Here is a 16,670-nt window from a genome sequence, read left to right as displayed (position 1 = left end):
AAATTTTTGAGGGAAAGGTTTCTATACCTTCCCTATAGAATAAAAGATATATGCTTCCCCTGCCATCCAGCCATCCAATTTTGATCAAGTGAGTTAATCACTGTTTAATCAAGATCCGATACCTCAAAGGATTTTATATTTAGTTTTTTAGTTATTTATACAAATTGTATGAATATGAAATTTGATGAGTGACGTATTCTCATTGAGGTGCACCTAAAAACAATATTAAAAATAAAATTTTGATAAAAATATCCTTTAGAAATTTCATGCGTATTTTGATCATTTTATTTTATTGAGAATATTTTTTTATACTTTTAACAATTGTGAGTTCATGAGAGGATTGGATGTACAAAATTTGATGTCACTATAATTTGTAGAAAAAAATTAAAATTAAAATAATATAGAGATGTGACATTGTGATTGGGGCCATCTTAACTGTCCATTCAGAATGGACGGTTTGATAAGGAGAAGCGTGCAAGTTTTATGTTGTACGGGAAGCATAGAAAGCTTGCCCAAATTCGGAACCCTAAAATTAATTATAGGTGGAGTTTTAGCTTAGGGAATAATTAGATATTCTAGTACTACTACCGGAGTAGAATATTCTCCACTCTAATACGAGTATAATGCTGAGTACTACAACTGTTGTCCAGTCCATGGGTGTATGGTGTTGTATACTTCGTTCCATCATCCACCATTCATCTAGACGAACTTTGTTTCAAACTTGTCTGGGGCAAGATCATCTCCCGTCCTTATATGCATGAAAAAACGTTCCTGATACTGAAACCCTAGAAGGGAGAAGTCAGAGAGCCTGATTATCTCTGTGAAACCCTAGCAGCTTTCATCAGCAGCCATGGTGGGAAGAACTGTGAAGGATGTTTCGCCTCACGAGTTTGTGAAGTCTTACTCTGCCCATCTCAAGAGATCCGGAAAGGTTTAGCCCTAATTTTACTTTGGTTATTGTTTCTCTCAGTTCACCAATGCTCTCTCTCCACTGATTTATTGGTTTTTTCTATCCCCATCTTCGTTTTGCTTTATTGATTCATCGCTAACTTTTGGCAATCACTGAAAAACTATGGCAATCGCAGTTGATGTCCTTAATTTTATTTATTCAGCTCTCTGGACTCCTGTAAAATCGTGGGACTGGACATTGGTTTTAAAGGTCTATTTTACGCTGTTCAGATGTTTGAAACTCGAGGTTGATTTTAGTGCCGCTTGATTGTAGATTCATGCGTTATCTGGTGCGCTATTTGTGCTGAAACCCTATGTTTCATCTATGCTAAGTAGGGCATTATTTTCTATTGGGAAACCATGAAATTATTGTAAAAAATCAGGGCTTGAGTTCCTTAGCTTGGACCCATATTATTCCATTCGATCATGGAAATCATACTGGGAAAAGATTAATAATCATACGAAGATGATGTTGTCATGGTTGTAATAGATACAGAAGCAATGGTCAATATTTAGGTAGACCATTGTTTAAAGATACAACATAGAGGGTGTGATTTGTGTCTGTTATTTAGTATTTGAGGATAATGCTGTTGCAATCCAGTATTTTATTTCAATACTTTGACCTTAGTTGCTTGAGTTAGATTTCTGTCTTTCTTGTTTAGCATGTAATGCGTTTGCCAGTGCAACATCTTATGTTTCTTACTTCCTTACAATCTTAATTTCAATGACTACTCCATAATATAATCAAATGTTTTATTGGCGACTTTCCCCACTTTTAGTGTCTCAAATTTCAAATGGACTTATGTTTTTCGTACATGTGGTGTTTATTGTACATTTAATTATATGTTGCTTCCTTGTAACTTCATTAAATGGTCTTTTTTAACTTGTTTTTATTGAAGGGAATAAATTAGTTGTCAAGGAAAATGGACTGATTTTATGATTCTACGGATTTCGTACCTCTTCTGTGGTTTTTTTAACCGTTTGGTTTTTTCATTTGAAGGGTGCAGCAGTTTGATCAGGGTCTCAGTGAGGCCATGATGGAAATTATTGCTTTTGGAGAAGCACTCAATGGAAGGAACCATGAGAACATGAATCCTTTTTGATTAATTACTGTCTGACAATTTTGTTTGCAACATCAAATTTGTTGCACTGTAAATTTTGTGTATGAGAAACACAACTTTTTACGTAAATTATACAATTAATGGAAGCAGTCATTATCCTGAAGAAAGGACTTGCTGGTGGATATTGTAGCGTGGATGTGGACAGGAAGGGTGAGCTGGGTTTAGATTAGTTTAGTAGTAATGGTGCAGTCAGAATGGCTAAAGAGGAAACTTAAGGAATGGGATTGGTCAACCTTTAATGACGGTCTTGTTCTTTGGTGGTGGGAAGATGTTCTGCACATGATTCAGGGGTGTAATAAATGTCTCTGGGCCAATATTTGTTGCTTCGGCTATGAAACAAATGTAAGGTTAAAAGTTTTGTAGGACTTAGGACTTCAACATTTGTGTGTTATAGAAATTCCCTTCTTTCAATACAACAGTTAACAACATCAAAAAAAAAAAGAGACATGGTGTGTTATAGAAGTTTACACTAGTTAAGAAAATGAAAGTTTGTCAAAAGAAGTCTTTTGGCGACCTTTTTTACGGGGGTTGGGAAAGATAGAAATACCTAGGAGATATATTTGATTTTCATGAGACAGCAGGGTAGGCTTTAAAATTGAGGAATGATTATTAGGACACAATAGAGATAAAGAGATCTACTGATGCATAAGCTCCAAGGTGAGATGGCTAGAACAGGGTTACCAGAATAGTTTTTCTTTCGCAACATGTAGTGGCTGGTGGCTGGAGCTTTTCTCAGTAGTGAGTTAGGAGAGCAATGCTTAACTCAGAGCTATTGGGGCATAGAGAATACCACTTCATCATTTTATAGGGGATTTATTAGGGCTCTTGTGTTTTGTCATTAGTATACCTGGGAGATTCCTGTCCTAAATCAGAGCAAAGGCCTTCATCAATTATTGATCACTTGCATCTCAGAAGCCTCTAGTCATATTTCTTTGGTGTGATAATTAGGCCTAATGGAGAGCTTTGTGGTTTAAACTAGGACCTCACAGTCTAGCAATTTCAGTTCGCAGATAACATGTTCTTTTTCTGGACATGAAACCCAAGCTAGCTGATCAAATTTGGTCCTTTAGTTGTTAGACAACATTTGTGTATCTTTCCACTTGGTTGGAATGCAATTGAATGTTCTTTGATATAGTTAATCTTGCTTTGCCATCCTTTATAGAAACGGGGCTTTGTGATGGAGAGATATGACTCATGATTGCCGCAGAGCCGGGTTCTTATCTTTTCCAGTTAGGTTACCCTCGGAAGTACCAAAAACCTTTCCTTTTTAATGCTTTAATAAATAATAATTCTTTGATGTGTTTGTCCTATTCTCCTCCAATCCTACATATGAGTTAAATTTTTTGCCTTTTGGTATTGATGAATTTGATGTTGTGATTGCTAGTCACTAGGTCTGTTTATGTTGGATTTTCAAGATATAATAAGAGACTATTTGCTCTCTCTCTCTCGAACATATACACTCCGTCTTGAAGATTATAATTAATTATGCTATGCAATTCTTGTGTTTTAGATTGAGCTTCCTAAATGGGTAGATCTAGTGAAGACTGGCACATTCAAGGAGCTCGCTCCGTATGACCCTGATTGGTACTTCATCAGGGCTGGTACGTGTCTTAATTTACTCTTTTCTTTGCGTTTGTCCTGGAGTTATCGAACGAAAGCACCTGTTTGTTTCTATTGTTGTTGATAATAATTTTTGCCAATCCTTTATGTTCCAAGAACATGCCTTGCTTCCCTTCCCCCCCCCCCCCCCCCCCCCCCCCCCCCTTCTATCTCTCTCTCAAATGGGTCTGGGAACCAATGTATTCATATGGAGATACAAAATTCTTGATGTCTTTGCTTTGAAAAATGTTGGGATTTTTTCCCTTAAAAAAGAATCGTCGGACAGTTCTGTGAAAATAACTTGTTTTGTCTCACTTTCTCTCTGTCACACTCACTTTCTCATTCACACACAACCACAAAGAAAAATGTGGCTGTGGAGCTAACAGATTGAGTTGGAGAATGACTTTTTTGTGAGGATATCCTAATCTCTCTCTCTCTCTCTCTCTCTCTCTCTCTCTCTCTCTCTCTCTCTCTCTTTTTCTCTCTCGCATTCACCACGGATGGCTAAAATGACAAAAACTCATGGCCTGAAACCTACATATTCATTTTTGTCAAATACAAAATGGTCGCAAAATCTATCTATCCCTTTTCATTCTAAAAAAAAGAAGAAGTAATCTGTCTATCCCTTTATCTTTGTAATGGTTTTTATTTTGCTTGATTGCAGCATCTATGGCCAGGAAAATTTACCTTAGGCAAGGTATTGGCGTGGGGGGCTTTCAGAAGATCTATGGTGGCCGCAAGAGGAACGGAAGCTGCCCTCCCCACTTTTGCAAGAGCAGTGGAGCTGTGGCTCGTCACATTCTCCAACAGTTGGAGAAGGTGAAGATTATCGAGTTTGATCCCAAGGGGTAAGAGTACTAAGTACTTTTCTTTTTCTTGACTGATTTGAATTTTTCTTGTTCTTTACTGATTTGAATTTTTCTTCTGTTGGGGTAGATGCCATGTTCATCTGATTTTTGCGGACATTGCATCGCTTATCAGTGAGCTTAGGATCACATAAAAATTGATGCTCTCTTTCTGGGATGGTGTGATGTTTTACATGGAGCTGGATATAATACCCCATTTTTTTGGATTCCAAGTTTGAATATCACTGGTGAAATGCCAAAAAACTAGATACCTCAGTCAAATTGATGTTAGTATCACACTTTAAGGTCTAGAATTACAATCAAGTTGATGCGCTTGCTAGCGGTGTGCTCTTTTTCATGGAACTGGCAAAGCATACCTATCAAATATGGAATATCATTGCTAAACTACCCAAAATAAACTACCTCATTCAAATTGATATTTTTTGGGTGAATAATCAAATTGATCTCAGAATACATCCCTGAGATTATTAGAATCACAGTCTAATTGATGCTCTCTCTCTCTCTCTGTCTCTCCCCCTCTCTCTAAGATGGCTAAAATTTTTCTATGTTTTCACGGAAATGGCAAAAATGCATCAGATTTGCATTCCAAGTTCTAAAACCACTGCCACTGCTGAACTACCGAGAAACAAAAGGGTTGCATACCATTAGAATTTTGCAGCTTTGCTTTTGATACAAGTTACCTATCCTTCTTAACTGTCAGATGTGAATTTGATAGTTAGGTGTGCCGTCACTTGTCATTACAATGTCCGAGAAAAATCACAGTGAAATTGATACTCTCTCTCTCTCTCTCTGAGTTAGAGTACCACTTTTAGAAAATCCAAAACCAACAAAGTAACCCTTTTTTTTCTTCACAAAGATGATTTCTTCTCAACTGGGGAAAGCAATAGCTTCTTATTCAGCGGCAAATACGCAAATAGAAAAATCTCGGATTCCTTTTTTTTATTTTTTTTTTCTGTGGGCAAATTATACCCAAGAAAATTTGCTTTACTGGCCCTCTTTCCCCTTCTCTCTCTTTCTCTCTCTTCCAAACAACCCCCCCCCCCCCCCCCCCCTCCCAAAAAAAAACACCCACATTAAACCTTTTCAAATTTTCGCCTAGGAGTTCGATTTTTTCTGGTTTTATATCCCTGGTGCACTTCGGAGAGAAAGAGGCCAGTTTGTTCGAAATAAGTAGGGATTAGTGATAAGAACAGAATCGAGAGATGCCTGCGATTTTATATTCCAATGAGTAATGCTTTAAACTAGTGTTTTGGTTGCTGTTTAGTGACTTAGATATTTATGTGTGTGTGTGAGAGAGAACTGCTTCGATCCGTTTTATGTCCGGTCATGTTTTGAAACTGGTGTTTTGATTTATGTACAGTGGAAGGAGGATCACCTCAAGTGGCCAAAGGGATCTTGATCAGGTAGCAGGGAGGATTGCGGTTGTCGCTCCTTGAATTAGCAGCGACTTTTTGTTTGTTCTCTTATGTTTGGAGTTCCAACTGAATTTTGTAGGATTTTTTCAAAACTAAGAAAACAGAGACCTTGGAGAGATTTAAAAAGTTTTAGTTTACTGTCTTTGCTTATGTGCTATTGGATCAGTTTTTGGATTTAGTAATTTTTTTTTGTGAATGCTTATGTGAAAAAGCGCAGATTCTGGTATATTGATGATTCTGTCAAATGTTAAACACTGCTGTTCACCATGCTGTCCGACTTGGAAATGGCTGAGCCGGATTGGAACCAGGGTGTTGGCAATTCCATATGTAAAATCCACATAATTCCTCTGCTCTCCCTGGTTTTTAGATTCTTTTGAGAAAGTTCTCTGCAACTGTGGCCTGGATGGACACAGGGACTGGCTGTTTCAGACTCGAACAATTGGAATTGAATGCTTGCGATGAGTTTTGATTTTTTAAACACTGTTATTTACTGTTTACCGTTCATCTGGATTGCTTATTTTATGAAGTATTGCAAGTGCTCTCTTCCTTGTTTCTCTCATGCCTTACCCACTTGTTTGTCTGTCTGCCCCTGCCCCTACCCCTACCCCTGCCCCTACCCCTACCCCTGCCCCTGCCCCTGCCCCTGCCCCTGCCCCTGCCCCTGCCCCTGCCCCTGCCCCTGCCCCTGCCCCTGCCCCTGCCCCTGCCCCTGCTCTTCTGTCTAATCGTTAGCTATTCTCCCTCCCTCTTACTAATCCATAGCTTCTCTCACTCTGTAAGTGTTTTAAAAATCGCTGGGCGGCACACTTTCAAAATTTATCATGGTATATAATTTTGATGTAAAATGTTTTTAGGATTATTTCAAAATCTATTTTTATATCTAATTATAAAATTTTATATTTAAAAAATAGTTAAAATCAAGTAAATCTGTAAACATTTAAAATTTTTGAAATTGGACGGTATAGATAATATATTGTAAAATGTATTATTTGTGAGAGTTAATTTTTTATTTATTTTTAGTAGTCATACATCTCGATGTTAAGATGATCAATCAAAGGGTTTTTCAACATTAAAACTACCTTATTCGATGGATTTTTGAGAAGCATCCGAGGTAGCATCCTTATATAAACTTTTTCCTTTATCCTTTATCAGTCATCGGGTTGAGTTGGCTGCATCCTTAATGGTTGGGTTTCCAAAAGTTAACTTCTCCTTCCTTAGGTTTTGCCCTAGGGAGTTCCTTTGGAAGCATATAATCAATTTTTTGAAATAAGTTTCCCGCCTATCCATGTCTACAATGTAAGACAAACTATCTTTTCAAGAATTGTACTTCATAAGGCAAATTCAAGAATTGTACTTCATAAGGCAAATGGTTTGATAGGGCTGTAGCCCTATCAAAAATTGCAATTCAAGCATTGGAAAACGTTTATATACTTGAACATTACAGTTATGAAAAAGAATTAAGAGTTCAACTCTATAAATAGTATATATTGTAATAAATTATCTGGACCGTCTATTTTCTCTTGAAAATATGTGTTCATGTATCCACAAGATCGAGTTTCAAATTTTTTTTGGTGTTGAAAATTGATTTTGTCATGAAGATTTCTGTTGCTAAAAGTGCTTTTTGGGCAAGTATTTGAGATGAGGCTTTATTTTGTTCTCATAAAGCTTGGGCCTCAAAGAAACTTCAACCGCTTCATAAAACCCTAAAGTATTTCTTGTATGCCTCCAAGTAGAGAGTAAGCGCAGCTATCAACATTGGACCAACACATTGGCAATACTTGTGTGCCTTACCAAAGGCGAAAAATTGGGCAAGGTCGAAATTGTTCAAAATAGAAAGTATAAACAATTTTGGCTAGTTGAACTCGTCACTTTTCACCTGACACTAGTTAAATAAGGCAGGACGTACTCGTTTTTGTTATTATTTCATATTTTTTCAACTATCAATAGATTCAATATTATTGTTTTATGAATATGCTCCAACTGATGGTTGCGCTGGTTTTGGTTGGCAAACCTTAATCGGTTTAAAATGGCTATCCCAATTCTCACAACAATGTCTCTAAGTGCCAGAACATCAGTAGAGTTCCTTGCTTAATGGAAAAACATTGTTAATTGATCAAGATTTCAATTGTTTGATAAGCCTAGAAGTAGATCAAATTGAACACTCTCAAACAGGGTTTAAGTTACCAAAGCAACTCAAGCAAACAACAAAAATGGCACCAAGTTTATATTGAAGTTAAAATAGAGTAATAGCATTGAAAAGTTAATTTCCTAAATAATTTTCTAAGGAATCACTATATTCCATATCTGTAGACTAGTCAGAATGACCTTGGCTTTCCCTTGATGGGATCAGTCACACTTGCATTTAGAAACAACATTAGTGATTAAAAAGCTGCTGACTCAATCTTGGACCCACTAGAAATTGGGCCTAGCAGGGTGCTGGGTCCATTGACTTGGGCTTGGGATCATTGACACTCAAAGCTCGAATAGGGGTTTTTAAACACTGAGCAAAACGATCCATCTTCGATGAGGGATCAAGTCACTCACAAAGACAGTACTGAAACTAAGCTTTTAACTTCCCATGAGTAGTTTGCACCACCAAGTCTTCTTGGTACATTATTTGATATCTTTTCCAACTGGCTTCTTAAAAAAAGAGTGTGATCTCAAGTGAAATTTAAGGATGACATCAACTGAAGTTAAACATCTTGCTTTCTTTTGATATCTATATTACTCTGGGAGAATAAATAGGAGTTTAGTTTTGTAAAAGTTGATATTGCTTAAATGTGTTAGAAAGAACGAGTAGTATACCATTTACAAGGTAGTGTACATTCCCAAACCAAAATGAGGCTGTTATATGTCCATAAATTTTATATGAAGGAACATTCCCCTCATGAAAAAATTTCCTTTTAAGGTTCCCAACAAAACTATTAACAACCACAACTGATGGTTATGTACATATATATTTCAATGTACAAGATCATTATCATTGTCATCCAAGCCTTATCCCAATTATTTGGGACCGGCTATATGAATCATGTTCCTCCATTCTTCTCTATCAAGAGCCATATTCCAATGTACAATATGATAATCTTCAACAAAAGTTAAATTTTCTTCAAGGTTTTGCAAAAAGCAGTCCATAAGTGAAAGATTACACGTGACATTCCTTAGTTTTGAGTACTTTAAATTGCAAACAAGGGGGAGGGAAAGAAAGATATCTGGTTATATTTATCCCATCCCTGTTGTTAGGTGCCACACAGATTGATTTCTTCCTAAGACAAGCAATTAAAGCTACCAAAAGATCAGTATTGAATTCCTTCAAGGGGGGGGGGGGGGGGGGGCTTTTTTTCTGACAAAAACAAGAAAAAGTGAAGCTCACACATTGCTATGAAACACCCACCTCTCTATTAGACTAAGCCAGTATATTCAGCAATGATAGAAATTGTTTGATTGATTCAAAAATAATTTTGCAGAACCTGTATATGGAGGAATCGGGAAGAGATTGAACTGATTCTTTTTTTATGCCAATTCAGATTGGTGAATGAGTCAAATTCCTTTATGTTGAATTGGTATATTATAAATCAAGTAAATCTAATTTTGATGAGTCAAGATTATGATGTTTTCCTTGTTATACAGGGAACGCTTAAATAGATAAACATGCGCTATCCTACTCTTAAAAATCACATTAGCCAGTTTACAAAAGTCACTCCAAATGGGAAAAAAATGTCAGAGTCAACTTGACTCATTAAGTGTGTGATTTTATAAATGAAAAATCTTGGGATGTCCCTTTGTTTTGGGTCGTATAAAAACTTCATTGTTATTTTGTGATATAAACTAATAAAATTGTTTCCTAATGTGGAAGGATAGTGGTATGACATGGTACCAGGCTGGGTTCAACCTCATTATAAAAATATTGAGTCATGTTTATCTTTATGTTGTTCACCCAATAAGTTTGAAAAACTCACCATGTCTTTTGGATTTGACTGTTCAACTCTGTTTTGGCAATGGTTGAGTTCACCACTGAGTTTAAGTTTTTTTTAACACTGACATCAGCCTAGAGTGAATGAGAACATTCTATATTTTATCAAAGGATCTCTGTCTCTATCTTTGGTTCAAGCTTCTAGGCATGAATCACCTGGTAGTGAGTCTCTAGAACCTGGCATGAATGCCAATTCTAGATGTTTGGGGGCTTCAACTAGTAACTATTTTCATTAGTCCAATTGACTCAGTCCTCCAAATCTTCTCCCAATAGCTAGTGGAATTGCCCATGGTATTATTTCATGATAAAGCATATGTGGCTCACCTTGGTTTAACTAGGATAAGTATTGGGCAATTTTTGGAGATAGTTATGCTTAGATTCATCTAAGTCCAAACGTTTTGAGGAACAAGCTTTCTTTTGCAAAATACAATACTCCTTTGCTTTTGTGTAGGTAAACACAATACTTCTCTGCTTTTGTCTAGGTAAACATAATACTACCCTTTCTCCTTATAGAATCGAGATATCTCAGGTGCAGGTCCATATGTTCCTAATTAAGATATAGGGGAAACTTTTCTCGTGGACCGGGGTATCTTTTACAAGAGACAATACTCTGTTTTGGCTGAGAGAGAACAGTACCACTATTTATCCTCGAACTATCAAGAATTGATGGTGCATGTCCATATGTTCCTAATTAAGATACATGTATAACCTTTTTTTGTCTTCTAACTACTCTTGCTCCTCAAAGTAACAAGAAATTATAAGTGCATGCCCATTTTTCCCTAATTAAGATATACGTGTAACCTCTTTCAAGGAACATGCTATCTTTTACAAAACACAATACCACTTTTCTATCGGCTTAGCAAACACAATACTATTCTTTCTCCTCATATTGAGAAACAAAGGTGCATGCCCATATGTTCGTAACTAAGATATGATTGTGGTCTTTTTCAAGGAATAGGCCACTTTTTAAAGACTGTTCTTTTGGTTAAGCAACACAATACTCCTCTTTTTCCTCAATGTATCGAGAAATTGCATGTGTGTGTCCATGTGTGCTAATTATGAAAAAAACATAATCTTTTTTAGGGAGTTAAGGGGTGCTCCCAAAAGCATTGTTTCATCCCAAAGATTTTGACTGCCACTTATTTGGTGATGGCCTCTAACGACTACTTTCTCCTAGCAAACCTCGGCCCTAACTTTGATTCAACTACTTCACTCGTCAAATTTGTGAACCACTTGAAGGCAATAAGAAACTGCAAACCTAGGGTCAGTAATTTCTCTTCCATTGCAAAAAAATGGGAAGGATAATTCGTCTTTCTCGGTGGCTGCATTCTTCTTTCTAACCATTTTTGCTGTCAGGAAATGGACGACTTTCATTTACAAAACACGTTATTATTCTTCCTTGTATTAAGTAAACACAACACTACCCTTTCTCCTCAAAGTATCAAGAAATCACAAGTAATCAGAAATTAGCTAAGGGGAAATGGGAGTAATCTTTTTTAAGGAACAAACTGCCTTTTACAAGTCACAAACTCACAATGCTGTTCTTTTGGCTTAGTAAAACTGTACTACTATTTATCCTCAAGGAATTGTGAAATCGCAGGTCCATGTCCATTACCTTCCTAATTAAGATTCAAGAGTGTAAGATGATTTCATTCAGGGTAAGACCTCTACAGTGGTGCAAGCTATACACATGGGGATATTTGAACCTAATTTGATGTTGTTTTTTTGGATGATTCAGGTATTCAGGGTCTCATTTGCAATGTAGGAGCTCATGGATTCTTCAGGTTGCTTGTAACAGTTCTTCCACTGGTTATGAGTCTGACTGTTCAGTGGACCACTTTGATAGAAGGTGAATTCACATTGACCTTGGAGAACATATGTTATTCTTTAGTTCTTCAGGGCTTTTTCTTTCTTGCTAGATTATTCTATCTCGGCTCTATTTGAAAATTGAGTTTGGTTTTCAAGGCGATGGTTTCACCTTCGAGAACAGATGTTATTCTCTAGTTCTTCATAATTCATTAGCTATATTGTTCTCTTTCAGCTTTATTTGAAAATTGAGTTTGGTTTTACGTTTCACAACAAGAAAGATGTCAAGATTCAGTATTCAGTATAGCAAGGACTTGGCAATCTCTAACAAATGCCAAACTGCTATGTTCATTCACATGTCATCTCTGGAATATGCGGTTATTACTATGACTTGAGAACTTCATATCAAATGGTACTCGAGAACTCTCATATCAAATGGGGGTTGCTCAGAAAAACCTCAGGAGCTTGTGCACTTAAATCAAATAACTTGTTACTATGACTTAAGAACTCTCATATTAAATGGGAATACCTGTGTTTGAACTGACTCAGAGAGAGAGAGAGAGAGAGAGAGAGAGAGAGAGAGAGAGAGAGAGAGAGAGAGAGAGAGAACGGGGGGGAGGTGGGGGGGGCGCTAAGAAAACAACTTTCGTGGGAAATACCAAGATTATGATTATTTATTATATATATCTGAAAAGACTGAAACAGTCTTTCAAAACAATGCAGATAAATTGCTTAGCATCCAAGCTAAAAAATAACACTGAGGAAACAGAGTAAGGAGTAAAAATAATCTTCAGCTGAAGCAACATCATCTCTTTGGTTCAATGCTGGTTCTGATGCTGGTAGATGTTGATGTCATTCCATGACATGCATTTGATCTTCTTATGGTGAGGAATGTGGAATTTTGGCTCTTTGGGAATGGTTGGGTGTTTCAAACCCCTGCATATGACACAAATGTAACCAAGTTCCAATGGCAAGATATCAGGAACATGTGGAGAGAGAGAGAGAGAGAGAGAGAGAGAGAGAGAGCAGCTAACACAGTTTCTCTCACCTCTTTGGGATGAAAGGTCGGTCAAAATATGGCATCGGTTGAGCTCGTGGGACCAGTTCCTTCCTCAGTCTTCTAAGCTCTTCTTCCTCAGCTAACTGCCATTCCATTAATCTCCCCATTATTTTATAAAAAGATAAACTCAGAGAGAGAGAGAGAGAGAGAGAGAGAGAGAGAGAGATTCATGTTCAATCACTTCACCTTCTGGCGCCTCTCCTCCTCCTGTCGGTATTGCTCAATAAAGCTGAGCTTCTCTTGAATCTGTACATTGTCATAGTTCTTAATATTGATTCAATAACTTCATACTTGTACAGAAAAGTGAAAAGAACTCGTAGACATTTTCATTAACATCATACAGAAAAGATAATTTCTAGACACTTTCATTAACATCATACAACAAAGATCATTTCTTTCTTACAAATAACAAAAAAAGAAAAAAAGAAAGGGTTCTTACAGCTTGATCAAACTCTGCTCGTTCAACCGCTCGAATATCACTATGAAGCTTTAAATCAATGGGTCTTGTGCTCTCCTTCACTGGAGGCTTTACTAAACACTGAGATTATATATATAAAAAAATATTAGTGATAACTGTATCATGGTTATTATTTGAAACTATCCCAAATACTCTAAGAAAAAAAAATGAAAAAATTTAAATTTGGGATCTTCCACCTACATTGAGATTATAAAAGCAAAAAAATATATTAATAAAAATTGAGTCATGGTCATATTTGAGCCAACCCCATATGTTTCTATAAGTTATACAATCTTTACAAAAAAAATGGAAAAAATAAAAAAATTTGGGGCCATTCACCTCTGGTTCATCTGTTGTCCATGGAAGGCCTTGGGCAACCGGGATTCGAAGTCTCTCCTCCTCTGAGAACATTTCCTCTACTTTCTTCACAAATTCTTCTTTTTTAACTCTTCCCCTTTGCTGAAGTGAGAGAATTCTTTAGTTTAGTAATTGAGGGAAAGAAACGAATAGAAAACTATGAGTTTCCATAAAGCATGTATCCATCATTAACAGATAGAAACAGAACAACTCATTTTCAAAAAGCCACTCACTGATTTGCTTTACTCTCAATATTTACTCGAGAGAGAAATGCGTGACCAGAATTATATAAACTTTAGAATTGCAGAAAGATAGAGACAGATGGAAAACCAAGGATTTCCACAAGCTATCACATGTTATCATGTTAACAATGGGAAAACAGAGCTACCATTTTTCTAGGAAAAAAAGGAAGCAAAAACGGTTTTCTCATATAACCCACTGATTTTGATTGACGCTTCCTCCTTGCACAGGTGAGAGAAACACATATTGCGAATTCAGAAGAGAAAGACATGGAAAACTTTAAAAAAATTTCCATGGAACAATTCCATGTATCAACATCGTTAGAAATAGTAGATGCAACCAAATTTTCGAAAACAAAATTCTGTTTGTCATATCAAAGCTACTGATTTCTTCCATTCTCCCTCTACGCCAAGCAGATAGAGAAACAAATCATCGAATAATGCAGGAGTGAGAGAAATAAATGAAAAACTATGACTTTCAATTAAATGTTTTATGTACTGTTAAAGTCTTAAAGAGAAAAAGAAACACTGCATTTTCAAAATAATCGAAGCACTTGGTTGGTTTTTCTTTTTCTTTCTTTTCCTTCAAATGTTAACTCAGTATTTCTGATATGTACCTCTGTTCTTAGTTTGAATGGTTGTTGGCTTGTGACTTTCAGCTGCTTTTTCCAGCACTGCCCCACTCCTCTTCCTATTGATTCCATGCTCTGAAAAAATTACACCCAAAAGTAACATTTTAGAGAGAGAGAGAGAGAGAGAGAGAGAGAGAAAGAGATTTTTACATTTTTGCGACTCCTTCGCCCTCCACCTGACGTCCTGCTCCCCCAACTTCAGCCCAACAAAAGAAATTCAATGAATTAAATGGAGAGGATTATTTCCATAGATCAAAAGAAGAAACCAGAGTAAGCCAAAAATTATTTGAAACAGCAATTTAAACCAAATATGATATCAATTACCACTAAGCATGAAAGCATCAATTTAATGAACCCATGATCGCACCAATCAGACAAGCATCTCAGAAATAGAGGAAAAAAACAAAAAAGCACAGGAAAAGGCAATTAAATTTGATCATCGAATGGCTCACGACCATCAGAGCCTTAAAAAAAAGAAAAAAAGAAAAAAAGTAAAAAAAGAGCTTATAAAATGGAATTCAAATTTCAATTCTACTAAAACAACAATTTTATAGGCAAAAAAATGTAAATTGTAAATGATAAAAAGAGGTCCATGCATAGAGACTAACCTGCAATCACTGCTTGCAATTGAAGAACGAAGGTCCCCATCTGAGACTTTTGAACTGGAAACCTCAGAAGAAGAACATGAAGATGAGAGAGCAAATGAAGAGTGAGAATTAAATGTGGGCTCAGCAACTGGTGGTTGCAAGCCTGGTAATGCCCAGTTCTTGACTTTCAGACCCTCTTCCCATCCATCGTTTTTCTCCATTCCTCTCTCTTCTCGTGGAATTGAGAGCAACCTCTCAAAGGCCTTAACCAAATGCATAACCCTCCCGGACCCTGGCTGTGGTATATTGTTCATGGCTTCCTCAAGCAACTGCCTCCTCAGTTTCTTTGGGGTAGGAGAACCCAGGTTCGAATTCCCATCTTCGACTATCTCCACTGTTATGTTTCTTTGATTAGAAGACCCGACTTCTGGTTCTTCCATAGATTCACCATTTTCGTTTCCTCGCTCTATGGGTTCGATTTTAGCCGCACCACCGGTATTTTCTCTCTCTAGAACCCCAAACTTTGATGGGGTTTCAGGTCTTTCATGGTCAATAAAACCCCCCATGTCCTCTGGTTTTTGAGCTCCTTCCTCATTCAAGCAAATTTTGTCTTTGAAATTTTTGCTCTCGCCATTGAAGAACTCCTCCTGAGAAGCACGGAGACTCTCGTAAGCCATGCATAGGCATTTTCCATCCCCATTCTTTTGACTGCATGTACATGTTACAGCCGAAGAGCCTGGTTTTGAATGCTTCTTAGCAATGATAAACTTTCTCTCTCTAACTCTCCGGACATTAGGTCGATCTGGTTTATTTGTGCTTTCCCTCTTTGATTTGCTTCGGGAACGTGTACTTGCCGGTGTCTCTGGTCTCTTGGACTGAGAATCACCATTCTTCTTTGCAGGAGAGAGATTCGGATCGAAATTTTCAGAGATCCTCTTGCTGGTTCTTGATGGTTGTGGAGAAACAAGAGGATTCTTTGATGAAATCATGATTGAGGGATTAAGATGGTGGAGAGAGAACAAACGATTTGGGAAGGTTATCAAAGGAAATGAAGAGAGAGAAAGCTCTCTATTCCAGTGATTTATGAACAAGAAAGAAGAGATCTGTGCTTGTAAGAAGGTAGAGAACGAAGTAAGATGATTTTGAAAGGTATCTATTAGAACTCAGAACAATGGTAGAGAGAGAAAGAAACGTTTTACAGTGATTTGGAAGGAGGAGAGAGAGAGAAAGCTCCTCTTGATTAGGGAGAAATGGAGGAAGAACGTTGAAGAGAGCGAGAACAGAGCGCTCCGCAACGGCTAGTTTGATTAGTGATAGGTTTTTTTTTTTTTTTCTTTTTTGAATTTTAATAGGTTTATAGCCGTTGATTATGATGTGTATTTGATAGACAAAAATGCCTCTTTACCCATTGCGCATTATCTATAAGACCCTGATATTTTTGAAATGACAAAAAAATCCCTGAAGACAGAAAATGACCACTATGCCCTTATAAACACTAGAATTGGCCTCGTTTCCCTCCGTTTGTGTTGAGTCTAGGGAAATTATCTCCCACGTCCTTTTTTTTTTGGACCTCTATATAGTCATTATGGTTCTAAAAATTTAGTTGGACC

The 16,670-nt window shown here is 37.0% G+C and overlaps 2 protein-coding genes across 5 annotated transcripts; one reads left to right on the top strand and one right to left on the bottom strand.

The window, feature by feature from the left end:
• Positions 1-779: 779 nt before the first annotated feature.
• On the top strand, positions 780-11,962 carry LOC18427951 (small ribosomal subunit protein eS19y). 4 transcript variants are annotated; one of them, XM_020663500.2, is made up of 6 exons: positions 780-931; positions 3,580-3,670; positions 4,333-4,516; positions 5,895-5,937; positions 11,523-11,580; positions 11,661-11,962. In XM_020663500.2, exons 1-5 carry the CDS (start codon positions 851-853, stop codon positions 11,547-11,549), a joined length of 426 nt encoding a protein of 141 aa, XP_020519159.1. In that variant the 5' UTR covers positions 780-850; the 3' UTR covers positions 11,550-11,580; positions 11,661-11,962. The 4 variants fall into 4 exon arrangements, with proteins under 4 accessions (XP_020519159.1, XP_011621085.1, XP_011621086.1 ...); XM_011622783.3 differs by lacking the exon at positions 11,523-11,580; XM_011622784.3 differs by lacking the exons at positions 11,523-11,580; positions 11,661-11,962 and adding an exon at positions 6,167-6,427.
• Positions 11,963-12,372: 410 nt separating this feature from the next.
• LOC18427952 (microtubule-destabilizing protein 60) lies at positions 12,373-16,421 on the bottom strand. The gene is made up of 8 exons (XM_006836994.4): positions 15,082-16,421; positions 14,624-14,669; positions 14,459-14,548; positions 13,585-13,704; positions 13,228-13,326; positions 12,975-13,034; positions 12,777-12,871; positions 12,373-12,664 (listed from the first exon to the last, which is right to left on the bottom strand). Exons 1-8 carry the CDS (start codon positions 16,047-16,049, stop codon positions 12,547-12,549), a joined length of 1,596 nt encoding a protein of 531 aa, XP_006837057.3. The 5' UTR covers positions 16,050-16,421; the 3' UTR covers positions 12,373-12,546.
• Positions 16,422-16,670: the final 249 nt, after the last annotated feature.

Source organism: Amborella trichopoda, chromosome 10 (assembly GCF_054954075.1).
Source record: "Amborella trichopoda isolate Santa Cruz 75 chromosome 10, AtrichopodaSantaCruz75HAP2 v2.0, whole genome shotgun sequence".
NCBI lineage: Eukaryota > Viridiplantae > Streptophyta > Magnoliopsida > Amborellales > Amborellaceae > Amborella > Amborella trichopoda.
Note: the sequence above shows the minus strand (reverse complement) of the source record. Positions and strands in the feature narration are given on the sequence as shown.

What these genes read in the sequence shown, in the direction of transcription:
- LOC18427951 (XM_011622782.3), top strand. Translation starts at nt 851, where the DNA reads ATGGTGGGAAGAACTGTGAAGGATGTTTCGCCTCACGAGTTTGTGAAG. An exon ending in ATCTCAAGAGATCCGGAAAG is followed by an intron (nt 932 to 3,579) that starts GTTTAGCCCTAA and finishes CTTGTGTTTTAG; the next exon opens with ATTGAGCTTCCTAAATGGGT. An exon ending in ATCGAGTTTGATCCCAAGGG is followed by an intron (nt 4,517 to 5,894) that starts GTAAGAGTACTA and finishes ATTTATGTACAG; the next exon opens with TGGAAGGAGGATCACCTCAA.
- LOC18427952 (XM_006836994.4), bottom strand. Translation starts at nt 16,049, where the DNA reads ATGATTTCATCAAAGAATCCTCTTGTTTCTCCACAACCATCAAGAACC. An exon ending in GGCGAAGGAGTCGCAAAAAT is followed by an intron (nt 14,549 to 14,623) that starts GTAAAAATCTCT and finishes TAATTTTTTCAG; the next exon opens with AGCATGGAATCAATAGGAAG. An exon ending in AGGAGGAGAGGCGCCAGAAG is followed by an intron (nt 12,872 to 12,974) that starts GTGAAGTGATTG and finishes ATGGAATGGCAG; the next exon opens with TTAGCTGAGGAAGAAGAGCT.